This window comes from Pelodiscus sinensis, unplaced genomic scaffold (assembly GCF_049634645.1).
Source record: "Pelodiscus sinensis isolate JC-2024 unplaced genomic scaffold, ASM4963464v1 ctg69, whole genome shotgun sequence".
NCBI lineage: Eukaryota > Metazoa > Chordata > Testudines > Trionychidae > Pelodiscus > Pelodiscus sinensis.
The window spans coordinates 157,835-179,254 of record NW_027465915.1 but is presented as its reverse complement, the minus strand read 5'-3'; the positions used below and the strand labels follow the sequence as shown (position 1 = coordinate 179,254).

The window sequence follows — 21,420 nt, the reverse complement described above, 5'->3', positions numbered from 1 at the left end:
GCTTTTTCGAAAAAACCCAGCAGTCTAGACACAGTTCTGTCAAAAATAAACCCTTTTGCGACAGATCCTGTATTCCTCCAAAAATGAGGTTTAAATGGCTAAACAGCCATTTTGAAGGAGCACCCAAGGACCCTTTACCAGCCTCCATTATCACCCCTTCCTCTGGGGACAAGCTGTCCCATTTTTCCCGAACTTGGGCCCGCATCGCTTCCAACAAGTGGGTGCTAGGCCTGGTAAGGATGGGTTACTCCATCCCTTTTCTGGATCTGCTCCCTTCCCTCCTTCCCTCCCTCCCAGTCCCTCTTCAGGGACCCATCTCACAAGGTCCTTCTCCAGCAGGAGGTCCTCTCACTCTCGCCTATTTTCATGTGGCCATACGGCCAGGTCACCAAAGGTTCCTCCGGTTTGTGGTGGCTCAGAACCACTTCCAGTTCACGGTGCTTCCCTTCGGTCTCTCCACTGTCCCAGAGTGTTTACAAAATGTATGGCGGTGGTGGCAGTATTCCTCAGAAGGCATGGAGTCCAAGTTTTTCCATACCTGGACAACTGGCTCATCCAGGGCCGCTCCGAGGATCGGGTGCTAGCCCACATAACATTTACAAGATCCCTCTTCGGGGAGCTCGGGCCACTGATAAACGAGGAGAAATCTCTGTTGACTCTTTCTCAGGACATAGAATTTGTGGGAGCTTACATGGATGTCAGAAGGGGAAGGGCCTACCTCCCCATGGCCAGATTCCAAACTATGGCGACCATGGTGCATGAGCTTACGCTGTCTCCACTTACAGTGGTTCGGACCTGCGTGAAGCTTCTCAGACATATGGAGGCCTGCACACATGTCGTTCACCATGCCAGGTTGAAGCTTAGACCCCTACAAGCCTGGCTGGTGAGGTCTTTCAACTAGGCCAGAGCTCACTGGGACTCCATCCTGTTGTTGCCACAGGAGGTGGCAGACTCCTTGCAGTGGTGGTCTTGAGAGGAGGAAGTGTGCAAAGGGATTCCCTTCCTGGCCAAGGTCCCCTCGGTCAGACTGATAACCGATGCCTCAGACGAGGGGTGGGGCGTGCATTAGGTGCACCTCAGGACACGGGGCTTGTGGGCCCCTCGCGAGAGGGACTTGCATATCAACGTCAGGGAATTGAGGGCTGTCAGGAGGGTGTGCAAGGTCTTCCTAGCTCCTCTCTCAGGGAAATCAGTGTCGGTGCTGCTGGACAACACGGCAGCCATGTTCTATATAAACAGACAGGGGGGTTCGCTCCTCTCCTTTGTCAGGAAGCTATTCTCCTTTGGGAGTTCTGCATAGCCCACTACATTCACCTCCAGGCGGCGTATCTGCCAGGCCACAAGAATACGCTGGCGGACACGCTGAGCCTATCCTTCAGAGCCCACGAATGGCGCCTGAAGGATACTGTCCTTTTACATCTCTTCTGGAGGTGGAGTCATCCCCAGGTGGACCTGTTCACTACGGAAGTGAACAGAAGTGCCCCCATTATTTCTCGTTCCTGGGCCTAAGGACAGGGTCCAGAGGGGATGCCCTGGTCATTGATTGGCCTTGGGGCCTGCTGTACACATTCCCCCCATTTCCCACTGTTCCCAGGGTCCTAGCCAAGACCAAGCAGTTCAGGACCCAGGTCATCCTGATTGCCCCGGACTGGCCCAGGCAGTTCTGGTATCCTATGATGCTGCAGATGGTGCGGGACCAGCCGCAGCCTCTCCCACCCAGTCAGGACCTGGTCATTCAAGCCTGGGACGGAGGTCTCCTGTACCACCCAAATGTCAGGTCCCTCCACCTCATAGCCTGGCTTATCCATGGTTGACAGAGCCAGAGCTTGCTTGTTTGGAGGGCGTGTAGGTGGTTCTGCTGGGGAGCAGAAAGCCGGCTACCAGGTAATCGTACACAGCCAAATGGAAGAGGTTTTCCTTATGGGCAGGGAGCTAGACCCTTGTTCGGCCCCGGTACCGGTTACCCTTGATTACCTCTTTGAGCTGCATCAAGCAGGCCTAGCTACCTTTTCAGTCAGGGTCAATTTGGCAGCCATGTCGGCCTTCCACCTTGGGGTTGGTGGCAGATCCCTTTTTACCAACCATCTCATTAAGAGGTTACTCAAGGGTTTGTTTCCACATGTGAGGGCACCTGTGCCTCAGTGGGATCTTAATCTGGTGCTTACTGTGCTTATGTCTCCCCCGTTTGAGCCCTTGGCCATGAGCTCGCTTAAGTACCTATTGCTTAAGGTGGCCTTCAGAATAACTGTAACCTCGGCGCAGCGCTTTGACGGTCAATCTCCCGTATTTGGTGTTCTCCGCGGATAGGGTCAGGCTGTGTCCACACCCAGCCTTCCTCCCTAAGGTAGTCTCCTCGTTCCACATTTACCTGTTTTCTTTCCAAAGCCCCACCTCTCCCCTAAGGAGCAGGCTTTCCATTCATTGGATGCAAAAAGGGTGTTCGCCTTTTACACAGACAGAATGAGGCACTTCTGCAAATCATCTCAGTTGTTTATTTCTTTTGCAGAAAGAATGAAGGGCTTGCCAGTATCGGCCCAAAGGCTGTCCTCTTGGAGTTCTTCGTGTATACGGGAGGGTTCTAGTCTGGTGCACAGGGAGCCACCCCATGTTAAGGCACACTCCACTAGAGCAGCCTCTGTGGCACAGGGCCCAATAGTTGAAATCTGTAGAGCAGCCACGTGGTCCTCTGTTGGTACGTTTATGGCGCACTATGCGATTACCCAGCAGGCCAGGAGTGATGCTACTTTGGGCTCCGCAGTTCTCAGTTCAGTTCTGTAAACCTTAAGAAAAGAAAAAGAGAGTGAATATATTTTGAAATGACACATACCTCAGATGAGTTACTTTGTTGTGTTAAATAACAGGTATGATTGGTTTGGTTACAACCATTGAGTTGTGTTGCTTAGGAGTGTATCTCCGCCCCCGCCCCTGTAAGGTTTCAGCTTGGGAGTCACCTCATTCGAATGCACATGAGCAATCACTCAAAGAAGAAGAAAAGGTTACTTACCTGTAACTCTTGCTCTTCAAGATGTGTTGCTCATGTCCATTTGATTCCCCCCCACCTCCCCTTCGTCGGAGTCTCCGGCAAGAAGGAACTAAGGAGGGGGAGCACCTGCCGGCCTGATGGGTACCGCTGGGGAAAAGCGCTCCGGAACCCATGCACGCAGCGCACGCACACCTCATTCGAATGGACTCTCAAAGAACAACAGTTACAGGGAAGTAACCATCTTGTCTCCTGGGCTAGTTTTGTTGACTCTGCTTGTGCACCTAAAATTTGCAGGCTGTGCCGATTGAACTGCAGCAGTGCTGTGATTGGCTGTAGAGGGAGCGCATGGCTCTGTTATGTGCAATGAGCAGCACCTCACTTCACATGCCGTGGCTTTATATGTGTGTCACTTGACTAATAGTGGTAGGAAAAAAACCGACATGGCCAGAAACCAGCAGAATCTGGCGATTGTAGCCAGACAGGCGACCGTCGGCTGACAGCGATCCTGCGCTCGGGCAACAGCAAACAAAATGTCTCGTGGGCCACACCTAGAACCGCAGTGAGACACGAGTTGCACCCTCCCGATCCCTGGTGTCTCAGCCCCATGTGTCCTGGACTTAGCTGTGATTTTCTTTGCTTTTAATCAATTGCGAACCACTCACACCAGTCTGTCCTTTCTGTTTCAGTACAAGCCACTGGCCAAGGAGATCCAGACTCAGCCCTACCGAGCCCTGGAGGTGCTTCTTGGGTTAGAGTACAGCACTCCAGCAGATGTCTGGAGCACGGCCTGCCTGGTAGGGATGCTCAGCCCAGGGGATACTGGTGACGTCAGTGACTGTAGCTGGGAACATGAATGGCACATCAGGAGCCCTGTATGAATGGCTGTTTCTCTTGCTGCACTTGGGAATAAGACAGGTCTTGTCTGAGGAAGGCATGTTTAAAAAATAAGCCCTCTGCACATAACCAACTTCAGTCTAAAGTTGTACTGCAGATAAACTCCTCTTAATTATCTTGTTGATTACAAGGCAATTAGTACTCTACACATGGAACCTAACATATGTCACACTGAGCCAGAGATGCACAGAGTTTTACCCAGCCAAAGGGGAAAGTGATCTTGGTGGTGGCACAGCTGGGAATGCAGGTGTCTCCAGCTGTTTCCTTACCTGTGTCATGGAGTGTTGGCAAAATGAAAAATGGTGGTCTGGCTGTGGGAGGGGAGGGAGAGGTGAAGCATGAATCTCTTTACTGTCTGACTGTGGCATTGAGTGGATTAACAGGCTATTGCATTTCCAGGCATTTGAAATGGTGACTGGTGAGTGCCTTTTTGAGCCCCGGGCTGGGAAATATTTCTCCAGAGACGATGGTAAGATTCTATCATCTTCAGTGACTTCATTGATGAAAAGATCATCTCTATATATTTAAAAACATGTTCCTGTGGAATGGCAGAGTGATGTCAGCAAGTCACTTTGTGTCTCACGGGAAAAGGTTTTGTCCTCCTGCTCCTCCGCCCTCAGTTGTGCGTCTTCCCCTTCCCTCCTCCCCAGCAGCTGGGGTGGTGGGAAGGGGAGAGACTGGAGAAACCAGTGGACCCTCCCCCCTGTCCAGGATTAGCAGTGTCGGGCCAGTCGGCCTCGGCAGTGCCAAGGAGAAGCACTCCTTCAGCAAGTGGCTGATCTGGGGCCAGGCAGATCCGGATCGGCCCACTTGCCCAGTTACTTCATGATCCAGGTGCTCAAGCCCCTCTCCAACCTGTCGCACTACAGTGCCAAGCCCGAGGCAACATAGGACCCGCCGCCCCCTGCTTGCCCTGCCAAAGGCAGCCCACGGCCACTGCAGAGCCCTGAGCCAGAGTCACCACCTGAGGCGGTGGAATCAGAGCAGGAGCCAGTGACTGGGCTCATCCTGCTGCAGAGGGAGCAGGGAAGGGAGAAAGGCCCAAGCTTTTCTGTGTGGGGAAGATGCCCTCTCTCCTCCCCCATGTGGTTGGAGCACTACACTGGCTTCCTGCTGCTGGTTTGGGGGGAGGCAGGAGGGAGAGAGAGCCCTGAACCTCCCCACGCTCTCCCTCCCAGGTTGGGGGAACAGCAGCATGCGGGCACACAATCTGGAGCCTTTCTCTGTGCTCCCATTGGCCAGAATTCGGCTAATGGAAGCAGCGGAAGGCCGAGCCAGGTGCTGACATGGGGCTGAAGACCAGTAAGTGCCCTCCACCCTCTCTCCCAACCCCCTCACTCACCTCCCCACCGAGACCCCAACCCTCCAGTTCACTCCTGCCCCCTTCTTCCTAGCCAGAAACACCCTATCCCTGCCCTGCTCCTGCCCCACACCCCTGGCCCCCTCACTGCTCTGCTGAGACCCCACATTCCCTGCCCCCTCACTCACCCACTCACCTCCCTGCTGAGACCCTGCCCCCCAGACCACTCCTGCCCATAGCCTGCTCCTCTTCCCCTCCCCCCCAGCCTTCTCCTGCTCCTCTCCCTGCCTTGCCAGACACCCTGCCCCCAGCCTGCTCCTACACCCTACCTCCCACCCAGAGCTCACACCGTCACCTCCTGCACCCCTCCATCCCTATCCCTCTCACTGGTAGCCTTGTCCCAGAAGAGTTAATTTGGCCTGAGGCCTTGAACCTCAGTCCTTCCCCCTATTTTGGGGCTGAAGCACCAGGGGAGTGAGGTGATTCACTTGGAAGCCACATCAGTGAGGGTTGGGTTTTGGAAGGGCTTCCTTTTTCTTCTCTCTTGTGTGGTCCCTCTGATTTTTCTGTGAGTAGCAGCCCCCTTCCTGTTGTGGCATGGGTAGGAGGAGAGGCCACGATCTAGCTGTGTCAGACAAAGCATAGCAAGCAGGGAGTGCAGCTCCCTAGTAAAATCTAAATAACCCGTTTCTCTTTTTTCCCCATCTTCCATCCCCCATTCCCCTCAGATCATGTTGCTCGTATCATTGAGCTCCTGGGAAGAATCCCTCCTGAAATTGCTTTCTCCTGGAAACAGAAATCAAAGTTCTTCAGCAGTCAAGGTAAAAAGAGGAGCTGCCACTTGGGGAATTATCCAGAAAGGTGCAGATCTCTGACCCACCCCTAAATCACTTGCTCTTTGAAAAACAAACCAAAAGCTAGTTAAGCAAAGCTCTCTGTAAGCAGGGAATAATAATAGAGAGGTAGCCCTGTTAGTCTTTTCCTGCTAAAACAAAAGGAAAAACTATGTAGCTCTTTAAAGACTAACAAGATGGTTTAATAGGTGATGAGCTTTCATGGGCCAGACCCACTTCCTCAGATCATATTCTGAAAGAGAACTGGCATGACCATATATACCAAAGGAATACAATGAAAAAAAGTGAACACATTATTAAACTGACAAATCAGATTTAGAACAGATGGTGGAGCTAGGGAGAGGGTGGGAGGGAATAGCTGTGTATAAGTCAATGAGTGGCTAACAGGGGTGATAAGTGGGAAAGCTGTCTTTGTAATGTGTAAGGTAATTAGCATCTTTCTAAGGCCCTTTTGTAAAGTGTCAAATTTAAGCATGAATGAAAGTTCTGAAGTTTCTCTCTGTAATCTGGTGTTAAAGTCTCGTTGAAATAAGATGCATGTTGTAAGGTCGTTAAGACTATGTCCAGGTAGGTTGAAATGGAAACTGACAGGTTTTTCCTTGTGAAGATGTCTGATGTCTGATTTGTGGGCATGTATTCTTTGGCGAAGTGTCTGAGAAGTCTGTCAAATATACGTAGCAGAAGGACACTATTGGCACATGATGGCATAATTATATTTTTGGACGAACAGGAATATGTGTCCTTGATCGTATAATTGACATGGTTAGTGATGGTATCACCAGAGTAAATATGTGGACAAATTTGTTGTCGGGGACGCTATTCCAGACGGCCTTGGCTCGTTGTCTGACCACAAAGAGACAGGCAACACCAGCAAGATCCAATCACAAGCTCTTTATTAAAGAGTGCACACAACAATAGAGAGCGGCCCATCTCCAAAGAGAACCAGCCCCAATTCCAATAACAGGTAGGCTTATAAAGACAGTTCCGTCGCGACTATTCACCCAAGCAACCCACCCCCCTTTTTTTAGTTAGAAAGTTCTAGTATTGATGCATATCTGGCCAATCGTACATTGTGGTCTTAAGCAATTCATAATGCGTTAGCAACTTTCTTATCAATCACAGAAGACAAGTACCAGGCAACAAGGAGACAGGGAGTTAAGAACAAACAGAGGCAGAAACAGGGAGTTAAGATCAGCGAGGGAGAACAGAAATAGGGAGTTGGTTTATCAGTTCTCAAAACAAGCTGTTCCACTCACAGCAGGTACAAGAATGCAATTTTTCACTTATCGTACCTTTGCAACCTAAGCAAGTATGTAAGGTGCGCCTTCGCTTGAACCATGTCTCCAGTTCTGCTCAGGGACTACCCAGAAACCTTTGTTAGCTTCTTTTTGGTCTGCCTTAGCACTAGGCCCTATTTCCTAGGGCCCCAACAGTGGCAACGGGGTTTGTTGCAAGGGAAAGTTCCAGGGTTGGTATTAATGTAGCATGTCTTGTGGTTGTTGGTAGAGCTGAAGACTCCTTGAAGTCCTGGAGGACATTGTTATGCACCTGAGTGACTTGAATTACTCAGGAGATGAGTGCCAGCACAAAATTCTAAAGCTGATGAAGTTTCTGATACCAGGAAGGACTAACAAATATGGCAAGAGGACCTAGCGAGAGAGTAGAAACATGGGGTGAAAATAACTAAATGAGTCAAGTTGGAAGAAACCTAAAATTTCCCAGTCCCTTCCCAGCTCCACCCTCTTTGCCCCAGCCAGGTCTATGTCAAATGTCCAACTACTCTGTCTGAAGCTCTTGCTGCCGCTCCCTTGGCTCATCATGTTGGAACATTTTGTCCTTAACTCCAAGACTCTACCTAACACCATCCCCCCCCACACCCCCAGGCTCTGACTTGTCCCCTTCTCAACTCAGCCAGTGAAACAACCTCAAAGGACCTGTCACTCATTTTTCTCCCGTTACCATTTTTCAGTGTCCTGCCATGCTCCCATGCCTGGGGGAATCTCTGATTTTTCTGAGTGCTTGTTGGTGTGCGTTCCACATTAGGGTTGTACGTGTGCTCATCACATGCACCAGGGCTCCTGGGGCAGGTAGGGGATCAGGAATGGGGGACTCAAACTCACAGTAGAGCCCTGTGTGGATACAAAATTTTTATCTGCATCTGTATTCACAAAAATGAGCAGTGGATCCCCACAGACAAAGCAGAAATCCACAGATTTGTGGGGCTGTACTTAGCAGTACCCATAAGCAGGAAAGATCGCCCGAACCCAGCTCTTCCGGTATGTAATCTACTCACCACGGGCGAGTAGATTACATAGATTGTCGAGCCCTGCCCATAAGGGAGAGCTCCTGGTGTCCCTGGAGTGGTGCCTTCATGTGCAGTATAAGTGGTGCCACACATGCACCTCTCCCCACTCAATTCCTTCTAGCCACCAGTGATGGTGCTGGAACCTTCTGCAGAATAGTGCAAGCTTGTTTGCATAGTTCAGCTGAACGGCCCATTTATTCCTCTGTTTTGCTTCCTGCAAATAGTTCTAGCTAGTAGTTCCCTTTGTAATTATGCTGGCTTAAAAGAAGCATCTGGGATCTTTTTCAGAGGGATAAAGCAACACGCCACATTTATTGAACATACATAGATCAATCAATATTTATCATATGCATAGAATACATTACACTCATGCACTCTCTCTCTCTCCCCGTCTTCTTGTTACCAAAAGTTGCTCCCCCTAACTGCACTGTCCAGATGAGTTAGATGGGCGAGGGGTGGAGCCGGGCTTCTGCCGATCCGGATCGATGCTCCCATTTTGACAAGATGAAAACCTGGAGTCCCTCTGCAAGATGCCTCCTACTTATCCCTCCCCTGCAGCCAATTAGTCATCAACTAGCCTTTCTTAATGCTGCTTCAAAGAGAGTTCTTCCAAGGGCAGGCACTTGCTGCTTGGCTCCCAAGGCCTCTGTCTGTCCAGTCCTCTTAATGAGCTCACTTCACAGGTATTGTCTTGGGTCTGGCTCCCAGACCTTCTCCACCCTTGCAACTGCTGCTGGAGGTGCTCCCCTTTCATTCTCCATTCACACCTCATTCATTTCAACAGGACCATCAAGGAAAGGGGAGCCCTCAAAAGACATTCTTTCTTACAAGATCTATATATATAAAAAGGAAAGTTTCTCTTAATACAAGGTTATAGGAGAAATGTTACAGAGATTCTATAAGAACACTTAACAGAGATCTCTCTTAATACAAAGTTATATGGGAGTGATTTACAGGGATTTATCCACAGTTAGTTAGTCCTTGGTCCCAGATGGGACTTTTTGCCCTGAGTTGGGACATGCCGTGATCTCCTGGATTTAAACCCTGTGACCACTGCAAGTGTCCTGTGCCTATCAGCAACACTCAGAGCAGCTGCTTGGTGCCTGGAGGAAGACATGTCAGTAAGAGGTGTCATATCTGCAAATTGTTCAAGCCCAGAACTAACGGGGAATGAAGTGTCTGTCTCCAGACTATCCTGATAGTCAACGCTGGCCCCAGCACCCGAGAACTGTTCCTGTGTGGTGCTTAGCGCCATGGCATTGGTGCCAAGTATCCCTTGACACCCTTATCCAGCCAGCATTGGTCCCTCACATCGGCCCCATTTCAGAAGGCTGAAAGACCCGTGAGAGGCGGCTCTCACCTTCCGTAATTTGAAACAAAAGACAGGACTGTGTAGCACTTCAAAGACTAACGAGATGGTTTATTAGGTGATGAGCTTTCATGGGCCAGACCCACTTCCTCAGATCAAATAGTGGAAGAAAATAGTTACAACCAATATACCAAAGGATACAATTAAAAAAAGAACACATATGAAAAGGACAAATCACATTTCAGAACAGGAGGGGGATGCGGGGGAGGGGGGAAGGAAGGTAAATGTCTGTGAGTTAATGATATTAGAGGTGGGGTTTGATTTGTCCAAAATGTGATTTGTCCTTTTCATATGTGTTCATTTTTTTTAATTGTATCCTTTGGTATATATGGTCGTGACTATTTTCTTCCACTATTTGATCTGAGGAAGTGGGTCTGGCCCACGAAAGCTCATCACCTAATAAACAATCTTGTTAGTCTTTAAAGTGCTACATAGCCCTGTTTTTTCTTCCATAAGCAGAGGAGAAGAGAGCCATGACCCTCGTTGGGTAACTCGTCTCCTCTGTCAATGTCCTGGCCACTGACGTGGGCCGGGTGGTCTAGCACAGCCCCATCCAGGCCTACAACACTGGACAGCGGTGAGGGCTGTGGCCATGCTGAGGCGCTGTCTATACTGGAGCCTGGCAAGCCACGCAGGATACCTTGGTCAAACTGATGCCGCCCACCCTGGCTATAGTACAGGAAACCAGCTTTGGGACCTATGCTGAGGTCGCTGTCCCTTGGGCCTGTTCCCAGTCCAGGGGAGCATCCCGCCACCACTCGTCTCTGTGGCACTGACACTCATTGGACACCAGGAAACAGGTCCATAAGAGCCTGCAGCAATCCCCAGACCTGGGTTCCTGCCAATGCGGGCCACACCATGCATTGCCAGTGCAGTGCCGTAGACCTGTGGGGCACACGCTTACCAGCAAGGACTGTGGTACCAACCCTTCCTTCTGCTCCAGCTGCTGCACTAGCTGCAAAGTTATTCCAGGGACCAAGACCATCACCCCAGTCCCTGTGGCTGTCAGTCCCCGAGGCAGTCCTCTTGTATGGGGCGATCGTCGGACTTCAGAGGTACTCCAGTCCCCAGTCCTGGTGTAGATCACAGCACCATCATATAGCTGGGGGCGTAGATTGCAAGGTCTCCATCATTGACTCATCTCTCAGCTACAGTCACCGTCCACCCGTGCTAGAGGCTCTGCCTAATCCAGCATGTCATTACAAGGCAAAGTGATCAACACCATTTGGTGTGGAGTCGCTGCCCAATGGGCTTTTGGGACCCAGAAGCAGCCTGGAACCCACTCTGTCAGGTTCAGAGTGGGAACCACTGCCACTGGTGCAGGGCCTGGCATATGCGGCCTGGTACCCTGGCTGCTGTGGGGTTTGTCACAGCCACCCCAGCCCACCTGGTCAGTTATGGGGATGTAAGAGGGGCCATCAGCACCAGCATTATGGCCCCCTCAGCAGGGGAAACCCCAGAGCAGACTATGCCATGGGCATAGTATAGCAGGAGCTATGGAGCTGCCCCTGGTACTGATATTGTCCTCTTCATCCCCGGACAAGGCATATTAGCCACACACACCCCAGCGCCATCAGAGGGTGCAAAGCCCATCAGAATACAAGAACGGCCATACTGGGTCAGACCAAACGTGCATCTAGCCCAGTGTCCTGTCTGCCGACAGTGGCCAATACCAGGTGCCCCAGAGGGAGGGATCACAACAGGTAATCCTCATGTGATCCCTCCCCCGTCACCTACCTCCGGAGAAACAGAAGCCAGGGACACCATTCCTACCCATCCTGGCTAATAGCCATTGATGGACCTAACCTACATGAATCTATCTAGCTCTTTTTTGAACCCTATTAAAGTTCTAGCCTTCACCACATCCTCTGGCAAGGAGTTCCATAGGTTGACTGTGCGCTGAATGAAGAAAAACTTCCTTTTGTGAGTGTTAAACCTGCTGCCTGTTAATTTCATTTGGTGACCCCTAGTTCTTTTATTGTGGGAACAAGTAAATAACTTTTCCTTATTCACTTTTTCCCTCCCCAGTCATGATCAGGAAGTACTGCAGCAGGTAGCAGTGAATCTGAGTTCCAGGCAGAGGAGTTGGAGGTGCTGTTGACATTCGTGTCCAAGTCCTCTGCTCTTGCACCCATGAGGGCAGCATGAGGGGGCTCTGAGGAGCCCATAGCCTTGTGGCTGACACCCTCCTATTTGGTGCCTATCTCTGAGAGGGCCGAGCAGAAGTACTTTGTCCCTGCCACGCCTACCCTCCTCCTAATGCCCTGCTTGCTGAAGCAGTCAGACAGAAGAAGAGGCAGACGCAACCTGGAGTGATGCCCACAACTAGTCTCCAAATGTCTGGACTTATTCAGGCAGAAGTTTTATTAGTCGACCAGTTTACAGCTCAGGCTGACAAGCCATCCACATGGCCGGTGTGACTCCACTATGTGGAAAATGATAGCCAAGTTCCAGGCATGCTCCCAGACTCCTTTAAAAGGAGTCCTGGGGTGTTCTGGATCGGGGCAGTGCTGCGGCGAAGGCCCTCCTGACAGCTTCGGAGGCGGCCTACTCAGTGGCCTGGACAATGGCCTTTGCCATCTTGATGCAGGGAGTGTCCTGGCTGCTCCTCTCCAGCCTCAGCAGTCGATGCAGAACCCACCCCCACTTCAATGGGCAAGTGCTGTTTGTAGAGTAAATGGACAGTGAGCTGCATGGCCTGAAAGATTCCCGTAGAACCCGCGAGACCCTAGAGCTCTATGTCCCTGCACCTCTCTGCAAGGTTCAAACCTTCACAACCGCCTGGTCAAGGGAGCCAGTCACTGCAAGAGCTGCCTTCTGAAAAGGCCAGGAGCCTCGAGAGGTGTCCGCGCCACCCTCCCCACTCTTCTGCGTACTTGGGCTTGACGTGCAGTGTGCACAGAGTCAAGTGCCCATTTGGAGGGTACTCCTGAGGACAGCCAATCGAACTGTTCCCAGGATCCAGTTTTCTCCAATCACCTTTTCCATTTCCTCCCAGCCTGGACCCACATTATCTTGGACAAGTGGGTCCTCCAGAGGGTAAAGTGAATTTCACCCTTGCAATTCCTCTCCCGCCCCCATCTTTCCTGTTCCTCTTCAGGGACCGATGCACCTTGTGGGACACATGGCCACGCACATGTACGTGGTGCACCTTGCCAGACTTTGCAAGCCACCCCCCCAACAGTGGTTTAAATCTGTCTACTCCCAGTGCAAGGACAGTCGTCACCATCTCCCCACAGTGGGGGACCAGGAGCGAGAAGGTCCTACAGGAGATCTCATTCAACAGTCCTCTCTCCATCAAGCTGGTACTGGCCACGTCGGATTTAGGGTGCGAGACTCACATCGGTAGCCTCCAGACCAGGGTTGGGCAAGATCTCTCTTGTGGGCCAGATTCAGACCGCAGAGCCACCGGATCCGGCTTGTGGACCCCCTCCTGGCACGCAGCAGCTGCTCTTTTAAACATAGGGCTGCTCCATGTGACTCTACTCCAGAGGGAGGGGGAGGCTTCCAACAGCCAGCCAATAATAATTGAGATTGGCCTGGGGGTTGGGGGGGCTGTGCAAGCCTCTCCCCTCCCAGAGCTGAGAGCCATGTGGAGGGAGCAGGCTGCATTTGCAATGCTCTGGATCTGCAGCAGGCAGGGAGCCTGGCCTGCCTTGGGGGTGCTGAGGCTGGAAGATGCAGAGCCTGCCTTTGGCACCCCTGCCTCCTATTCCAAGTCATCTTCCAAGCCCTCTGCAACCCGCTTCCCCAGGTCACAACTCCCTCCCAGACTCTGTGGCCCCTCCTACATCCCTCCCCCAGGCTAGAATTCTTTCCTGCACCCCCATCTCCTGACCCAGGTCACAAATCTCTGCTTCACCCAAACTCCCTCTGAGACCTCACACTGTCTCTTGCACCCCAGTCCCTGACCCCGTGCACCCTTCTGCACCCAACCTCCATCGTAGACCCCCACCCTCTCTACAGAAAAGTGCAGCCCTTGACCACTTTCCAAAATCTTGGAGAGGTCCTCCCCACTAAAAATTATTGTCCACCCCTGCTCCAGACCCAGAGTATGTGGACTCGTTGCACATAAACATCAAAGAGCGCTGGGCTCTCGAGCTGGCCTGCGCCATGCTCCTGCCTCACCTGTCCAGCAACATAGTGGAAGTCCTCATAGACAACATGGCTTTGATGTTCTACATTGACAGGCAGGGAGGAGATACCTTGTCAGCTCTATGACAGGAGGCTCTGCAGCTCTGGGACTTCTGCATCATCCACAAGATCAGTCTGAAGGCCTGTCTCCTTCACAGAGTCTGGAATGCCATAGCAGAGCAGCTTAGCAGAGACTTGTATTCTCACTGTGAGTGGCCGCTCCATCTAGACATGGCCCAGGAAATCATCTGAAGGTGGGGGGTTTCCCCAGGTTGACCTGTTTGCCACCAGACAGAATAGAAAGGGCCACCAGTTCTGCTCCCGGCAATGGCTCTCTGTATACCTTCCTCCTGATGTGGTCCCAGGATGTCCTGTACATGTTCCCATCCATCCCTCTCATCACCTGGACCCTGGTGAAAATCAAAACGGACAAGTCTGAGTTATCACTCCCTTGGTTGCTTCCCAGGTGCCTGGACCTGCTCTCCCAGGACAATGGGGCTACATCTACACTATGGTTTTTGCCGGAAGAGGCAATGCAAATGAAGTGCAGATTAGCATTTTCTCATGCTTCATTTGCATAATCTCTTGTGATCCATTTTTGCGCAAAAATAAGCAATGTGGACGTTTCCTTTTTGCACAAAAAGGGGGTTTTGTGCAAGATCCTTATATCTCCTTTTTTGAGGCATAAGGATCTTGAGCAAAAGGGGGTTTTTGCGCAAAAAGGAAACATCCACACTGCTTGTTTTTGCGCAATAACGGAGCGGAAGAGATTATTCAAATGAACCGCGAGAAAATGCTAATCCGCTCTTCATTTACATTGCCTCTTCTGGCAAAAGCCCTAGTGCAGACGTAGCCCGGCTGTGTCCTCTGCATCCCAGTTTTGCATCCCTGCACCTCTCAGCATGGGTGCTCCATGGCTGCCCTGGGAGGAGCATACCTGTTCGGAGGTGGTCTTAGCAGGTCCCCTTGGGGAGCTAGAAATCATCCATAAGGTCGAATTACCTGGCCAAGTGGGCAAGGTTCTTCCATTGGGCATTGGAGCGTGTCACCTCTCCATCATACTCGCTTATGTAAGATGTTCTGCACCTCCAGGATCAAGGTCTTGTGCATTCCTCCATCACGTGCATCCTCACTGCCATCTCTACTTTCCATGAGCTGGTGCAGGGGCAGATGGTGTTGTCCCATGATCTCCGTGCCCAGTTCCTGAAGGGTCTAGAACACCTGTATCCCCAGGTAAGGGACCTTGGTCTCACAGTGGGCCATTCACCAGTCCTCTACAGGCTCACTGCACTTCCCATTGGTTCCTATTCCCTGTCCCACTATCCTGGTGGGTGGCATTCCTTGTGGCAATAATGAGGTGTCTCAGTGCTCAAGGCATGGACCCCAGACCCTTTGTACAATGTATTTTACAAGGACAAAGTGCACCTGTGGCCCCACGTCGCCTTCATGCTGAAGGTTGTGTCCTTGTGTCACGTGGGCCAGGATCTATCCCTGCCCATATTCTGCACCAGGCTGCACAGGACAGCAGAGGAGAGACGTCACCTTCTGCTTAGAACATACCAAGCCCTTTCGCAAGTCAACAGCTGCAGACTGCACGAGAGGCCTGCCGATGTCATCGTAGCAGACCTCTGAGTGGATCACCATGTGCTACGAGCTCAGATCATCCCTGTGTGCATGTCTCACTGTGCCATCACTCAGCAGGCTAGGGATGACCCTGAGCTTGGCAGAGCTGTGCTTCAATCAAAATGGCCGTGAACTCCCTGGAATAGGTCCTGCTGGGAGTCCCCTACTCCGTAATGGATGTGAGCAAGCACTGGAGGAAGAGCTTTGTAACTTGTTCTTGGAGATGTGCTGCTCATGTCCATTCCACAGCCAACCCTTCTTCCCCAGTCTGTGGCAAGAAAGACCTGAGGCTAGAGGTACCATGCAGCACCCCTTCTCCCACACCATGGAGGCTCTGCTCTGGGGGATACTAGGAGCACACCCCTAAAGGTACTGCTAAGGGGAAAATGTCTGGCATTGGCGCACATGGTGAGCACGTACACCTAATATCAAATAGACATGAGCCACACCAGTTCCAAACCAGGTAACTGTCTCCTATTGATCTGACAATCCCCGTCCAGTTCATTCCAGTCTCTCCATAAGACTCATTTCTTCCATGGGGCCAATTACAAGTGAGTCATTCTTTGATATTTCTCTTGCTCACTGTGTGTATTTGTAAATGTAACTGACCTAGTGGGTACTGCACATGCCTAAGCTGACATACTGCATGCTCATTGGGGCAGGAGCCAGATCTTCTGTGAAGTGTCTGCCAGGCTTCTGGGCCTGAAAAAGGAATAATAATAACAAATAAACTAAACCTGAATTTACACTGAGATATGGCAACAGAAAAGGCCAGTACATTTTTGGGTTGCCTTCGCAGAGGCACCCCAGAACAGTGAAATGATGGCCCCTGGTTAACTGCATCTAACTGTGCAATTCGCTGTTGGGAGGGAATTCAAAGCTCAGGACAACTAGCTGACAGATAGGGGTGGCAGTTCATAGGCACTGAAGAGGGATAAAGATCGAAGCAAGGCAGAATTATTTAAGGTGGGACGGGAGAATCCAGGATGAGGTGGGCATAAGAAAGCATCAAGAAGACAGGCTTTTGCGCTTGATGATGAAGTGTTGTGCTTTTGTTGTCTTTGGTAGGTGCGCTGCTACGGATTTCCAGGCTTTTCCCCTGCAGCCTGTACAACACCCTAACGGACAGATACAACTGGACAAACCATGAGGCTGCCTCCTTTACTAGCTTCCTTCTGCCAATGCTGGAATACACACCAGCCAAACGGACAACAGCGGTGAAATGCCTTCAGCATCCATGGCTGAGTATCCAGGGCTCAGGCCAGCCTGGTGACTTGTTCTGGGAACACAGCCAAGACGTTTATTCCACCAGACGTAGAATAGAGGACAAATCTGTAGAATCATAGAATACTAGGACTGGAAGGGACCTCGAGAGGTCATCAAGTCCAGTCCCCTGCCCCCATGGCAGGACCAAATACTAGACCATCCCTGATAGACATTTATCTAACCTACTGTTAAATATCTCCCGAGATGGAGATTCCACAACCTCCCTGGGCAATTTATTCCAGTGTTTGACCACCCTGACAGTTAAGAACTTTTTCTTAACGTCCAACCTAAACCTCTCTTGCTGCAGTTTAAGCCCATTGCTTCTTGTTCTATCCTCAGAGGCCAAGATGAACAAGTTTTCTCCCTCCTCCTTATGACACCCTTTTAGATACCTGAAAACTGCTATCATGTCCCCCCTCAATCTTCTCTTTTCTAAAATAAACAAACCCAATTCTTTCAGCCTTCCCTCACAGGTCATGTTCTCTAGACCTTTAATCATTCTTGTTGCTCTTCTCTGGACCCTCTCCAGTTTCTCCACCTCTTTCTTGAAATGCGGTGCCCAGAACTGGACACAAAACTCCAAGTGAGGCCTAACCAGCTCAGAGGAGAGCGGAAGAATGACTTCTTGTGTCTTGCTCACAACACACCTGTTAATACATCCCAGAATCATGTTTGCTTTTTTTGCAATAGCATCACACTGCTGACTCATATTCAGCTTGTGGTCCACTATAACCCCTAGATCCCTTTCTGCCGTATTCCTTCCTAGACAGTCGCTTCCCATTCTGTATGTGTGAAACTGATTGTTCCTTCCTAAGTGGAGCACTTTGCATTTGTCTTCATTAAACTTCATCCTGTTTACCTCAGACTATTTCTCCAATTTGTCCAGATCATTTTGAATTATGACCCTGTCCTCCAGAGCAGTCACAACCCCTCCCAGCTTGGTATCATCTGCAAACTTAATAAGTGTACTTTCTATGCCAATATCTAAATCGCTGATGAAGATATTGAACAGAGCCGGTCCCAAAACAGACCCCTGCGGAACCCCACTTGTTATACCTTTCCAGCAGGATTGTGAACCATTAATAACTACTCTCTGAGTACGGTTAACCAGCCAGTTATGCACCCACCTTATAGTAGCCCCAGCTAAGTTGTATTTGCCTAGTTTATTGATAAGAATCTCATGCGAGACCGTATCAAACGCCTTAAGATGAAGTAACTGTAGGCCAGTGGGAGTCAAGCACTGGCAGCCTTTTCTCCTCCCCAGCGAGTGCTCCTGTCCTTCAACCAGGCTCCATTCCCCATAATCCAAACAGTCTGACTGTGTCTCGCTCTCTTTCTTCAGCAGCTTGTCATCTCTGCTCCTGAAATGAGGTGTTTTTCCTCCTTTACTGTCCCGGTTATTGCCACAGCTCTGCCCTAGCCAGCAGTTGGTCTGTGAAGATGGCACCACTCAGCATCCAAGTTGGGTTCTGCCGAAGTGAGGCTTTCATTGCAAAAACAGTTTGATTTCTACTCCTCTCTGCAGAGCTCTCTAACCTTCCAACTGCTGAGTGTGGAAAGACACAAATAGCAAATGCTGCAGCCTTCCCTCAGCAGGTGCAGAAGAGCTGAGCACACTCTCTGAATCAGAGTACAAGCTGTGTGAGGAGGCCCCACAAAGGTTTGGCGGTGGTACCACTGAGAGCAGATCTGTAGGTCTGGCCCCCTACCCTGGGGAATGTTACTCGATGGATGGAGAAGTTGTCACACTCTGGGAAGGATTTCTTTCCCTTACATCTTCTGAATTCTCTGAGAAAAGTCCCTTTGCTTGGCTTTTGATTGGGGCAGGAATGAGAGAGGGAGGGGAACATCAAGTCTTCAGTGTGAACTGTCCAGGACTTTTTGCTGCGTGTTAACTCTGAGTGAATGATGGTAATGGACATGGCAGCACTGTCATAGGCAGTGGGTTATATGGACCCCAGGTGCCCAGGTTTGTGCTTCACCAATATTCAGACATGTAGGCCTGGCTCCACCAATGTTTGGGGCTGTATTTTCTGAGCTGTGCTGTCTGTAGGACAGACTGGGGCAACTGCTAGGGTTGCCAGATGGTTTCAACAAAAATACTGGACACACCTGACATTACATCACAATCTACATTACATCTTATTTAGAAAATACCGGACATTTATATTTTCTCAATTTGTTTCCCAAACAGAAAGCTCAAATACTGGACTATCCAGTTCAAAACCGGACACCTCGCAACCCTAGCAATTGCCCTGGGCCTGTCCTTTGGTGGGCCCTGTGCAAGGTCACTGATTATGGAGGATTAAGGGGTTCTTAGTCTTCCCCTGAAATTTGACCCCCTGGATTTCATATTCGAGGTCTCCTTAAAGCACATACCCTGGTTCCAGAAGCAGCTCTTAAATGCAATAGAGCTTGGGCTGCTTCTAGCTTTGCCTTTGGGGCAGAGAGGTTGTTTATTAAGCAGAGGGAGGCAGGCGATGGAAATTTTTAAAAAAGCTAGGCATTCAAGTTATTGAAGGATCTTTAGATGATCATGAAAATGTTGCCCAGGCAGTCCACTTCAAAGATAGGAAAACAAGAGTGGTATGCTCTGGGATCATGTGTTTGGATCACTGCTCTTCAGTGTATTCATAAATGAGCTTGGAAAAGGGGTAAACCGCGAGATGGCAAATTTGCAGATGATACAAAATTACTAAAAAATAATTAGGTTCATAGGTGACTGAAAGCATTACTAAGGGATTGCACAAAAGTGGGTGATTGGGTAACACAAGGGCCGATGGAATTCAGTGTTGATCAATGCAAGTAATGCGCATGGGAAAATATAATCCCAACTATACAGAAATGACGGGATCTAAAATAGCTGTTAACATTCAAGAAAGAGATCTTGGAATCCTTGGGGCTAGTTCTCTGCAAACATATGCTCGATGTGCAGTGACAGTCTAAAAAGACAACAGAATATTGGGAATCATTAGGAAAGGAACAGATAAGACTATATATATATATAAGTCACTGTATGCCCACATCTTGAATACTCCATGTAAATCTCATTGCCTCATCTCAAAAAAGATATATTGGATGTGGAAAAGATACAGAAAGAGCAATAGAAATGATTTCACCTCCTGTCCGGTAAAAAAAAATTCAGAAAATACCGGACACCAAAAATGTCTGTTATTTTCTGAGGGTTTTTCACTGCCAGGGGACAAAAATACTGGACACCTGGCAATAGGGTTGCCAGGTGGATCCCGCTAAAAAACTGGACACGCTTGTCTGGGGCGGGGGGATGGAGGAGGGGGGGCGGGAAGCAGGGTTGGCGTGGGGGAGGGGGCCGGGGGCCGCGGGGCTGGCCGGCAGGAAGAGGGGGCGGGAAGCAGAGCTGGGGGGAGATCAGGGGGTTGTGGGACTGTCTGGTAGAAAACTGGACACTGGCAACCCTACGACACACGCAGTAACTGGGCCCAGCTCCTGGACCCCGCGCCAGGCAGCCCCGGAGGCCTCCCTGCTTACCTGGTTCTGCCGGGGCTTGTCTTGCAGAAAAGCCTCTTCTTAAAGGGGCCATGGGGATTTTTTTTCTTTTTTTTATTGTTTTTGCTTAATAACTGCTGTCGGGGTCCTTTTTTTTTTTTTTGCTCAACAACTTTGGCCTCCCCCATTATTTTTCTCAACAGAATTTTTTCTCCGGTGTTTTTTTTTGGGAGGGGAGGAGGGGGTGTTCGTTATTTTTGGTTAAACCATCTGGCAACCCTAAACAGCTTCCACAAGAGGAGAGATTAATAAAACTGGGAATTTGCAGTTTGGAAAAGAAATGACTAATGGGTGTGGGGCTAAATTCCCTGTAAACTGTGCAGCAGAGCAGCTCCTAATTGAGCCCCACCCAAAGGTTTAGGGCTGCAGCAGGGAGCTTCCTGGCTGGGGAGGGGCACTCTGTCAGCTGTAGAAGCTCACTTCTCCAGAAGAGCATGCTGGTAGGGAAGGGCACATAAGGTGGGGGACCGTAAGTACTGGGATCGGAGGCGCCCAGAGGAGAGGAGAATTGAGTTTAGAGCTTGCAGTAAGTATGGGAGGGGAGAGGAGCGGTCTGATTGCAGCCGCTGGGTTTCTCTCTAGCTTTCTGTGAGCAAAGGCAGCACTCTCCTCTAGTTTCCTGGTCTGGGAGAGAGGCAGCAGACAGTATGGAGTAGGTGGGGCAAATGGAGGGGCGGTACTGATGTCTGTGCTGTGGGGTGGGAACTGAGGGGAGGTTGTTTGGGGTGTCTTAACTTGTTTAAATCTTGGCTGCAGGCAGTAAGAGCCAAACCCTGTGTGTTTCAGCACCGCAGCTGCAGCCCTAGGACTCTGTCCTGGACAGTAGTGGGAAGCAGGGAAGCAGATTGCATGGGGAAAAGAGAGGGTGGGTGGGTACTGGCGTCTGTGCAGTGAGGTGGAGACAGAGGAGTTTGTTTGGGGTGTCATAACTTGCTCCTGTTGGGCCCAGATAAACAAGGCCTGGTCAACATTATGCTAAGAAAAGTTAACAAAGGCTAATTTCATAGGCCTCTGAGGATTCTTGACCAGAACCAGGAATGTGGTTCAAACAGAGGCACCCTCCATGCTGGCTTAGGTTATAAATTACATATTTGTATCTACTGTGAGTAGAACAGCTTGTTTTGGGAACTGGTCAGTACCTCCCTGCTTCTGTTCCCCTTCGCTAAT

General features: G+C 50.3%; 1 protein-coding gene and 1 long non-coding RNA gene across 15 annotated transcripts in view; one reads left to right on the top strand and one right to left on the bottom strand.

Annotated features, from left to right (window-relative positions):
• The window catches only part of LOC102446721 (SRSF protein kinase 3-like), an 82,704-nt gene that overhangs the window by 50,631 nt on the left and 10,653 nt on the right, over positions 1 to 21,420 (top strand). For 9 of the 14 annotated variants that reach the window (XM_075916674.1, XM_075916677.1, XM_075916680.1 and 6 more), the window contains 4 exons: positions 3,670 to 3,777; positions 4,277 to 4,346; positions 5,906 to 5,998; positions 16,531 to 20,779. In XM_075916674.1, coding sequence (XP_075772789.1) covers positions 3,670 to 3,777; positions 4,277 to 4,346; positions 5,906 to 5,998; positions 16,531 to 16,808 — 549 coding nt within the window. In that variant the 3' untranslated portion in view covers positions 16,809 to 20,779. The remainder of the gene's footprint in view (positions 1 to 3,669; positions 3,778 to 4,276; positions 4,347 to 5,905; positions 5,999 to 16,530; positions 20,780 to 21,420) is intronic. The other 5 variants (XM_075916685.1, XM_075916684.1, XM_075916686.1 and 2 more) reach the window with 3 other exon arrangements.
• LOC142824874 (uncharacterized) lies at positions 8,530 to 14,973 on the bottom strand. Its single transcript, XR_012899422.1, has 3 exons — positions 14,842 to 14,973; positions 13,911 to 14,249; positions 8,530 to 9,169 (listed from the first exon to the last, which is right to left on the bottom strand). It is a non-coding gene; the product is annotated as an uncharacterized LOC142824874 (long non-coding RNA).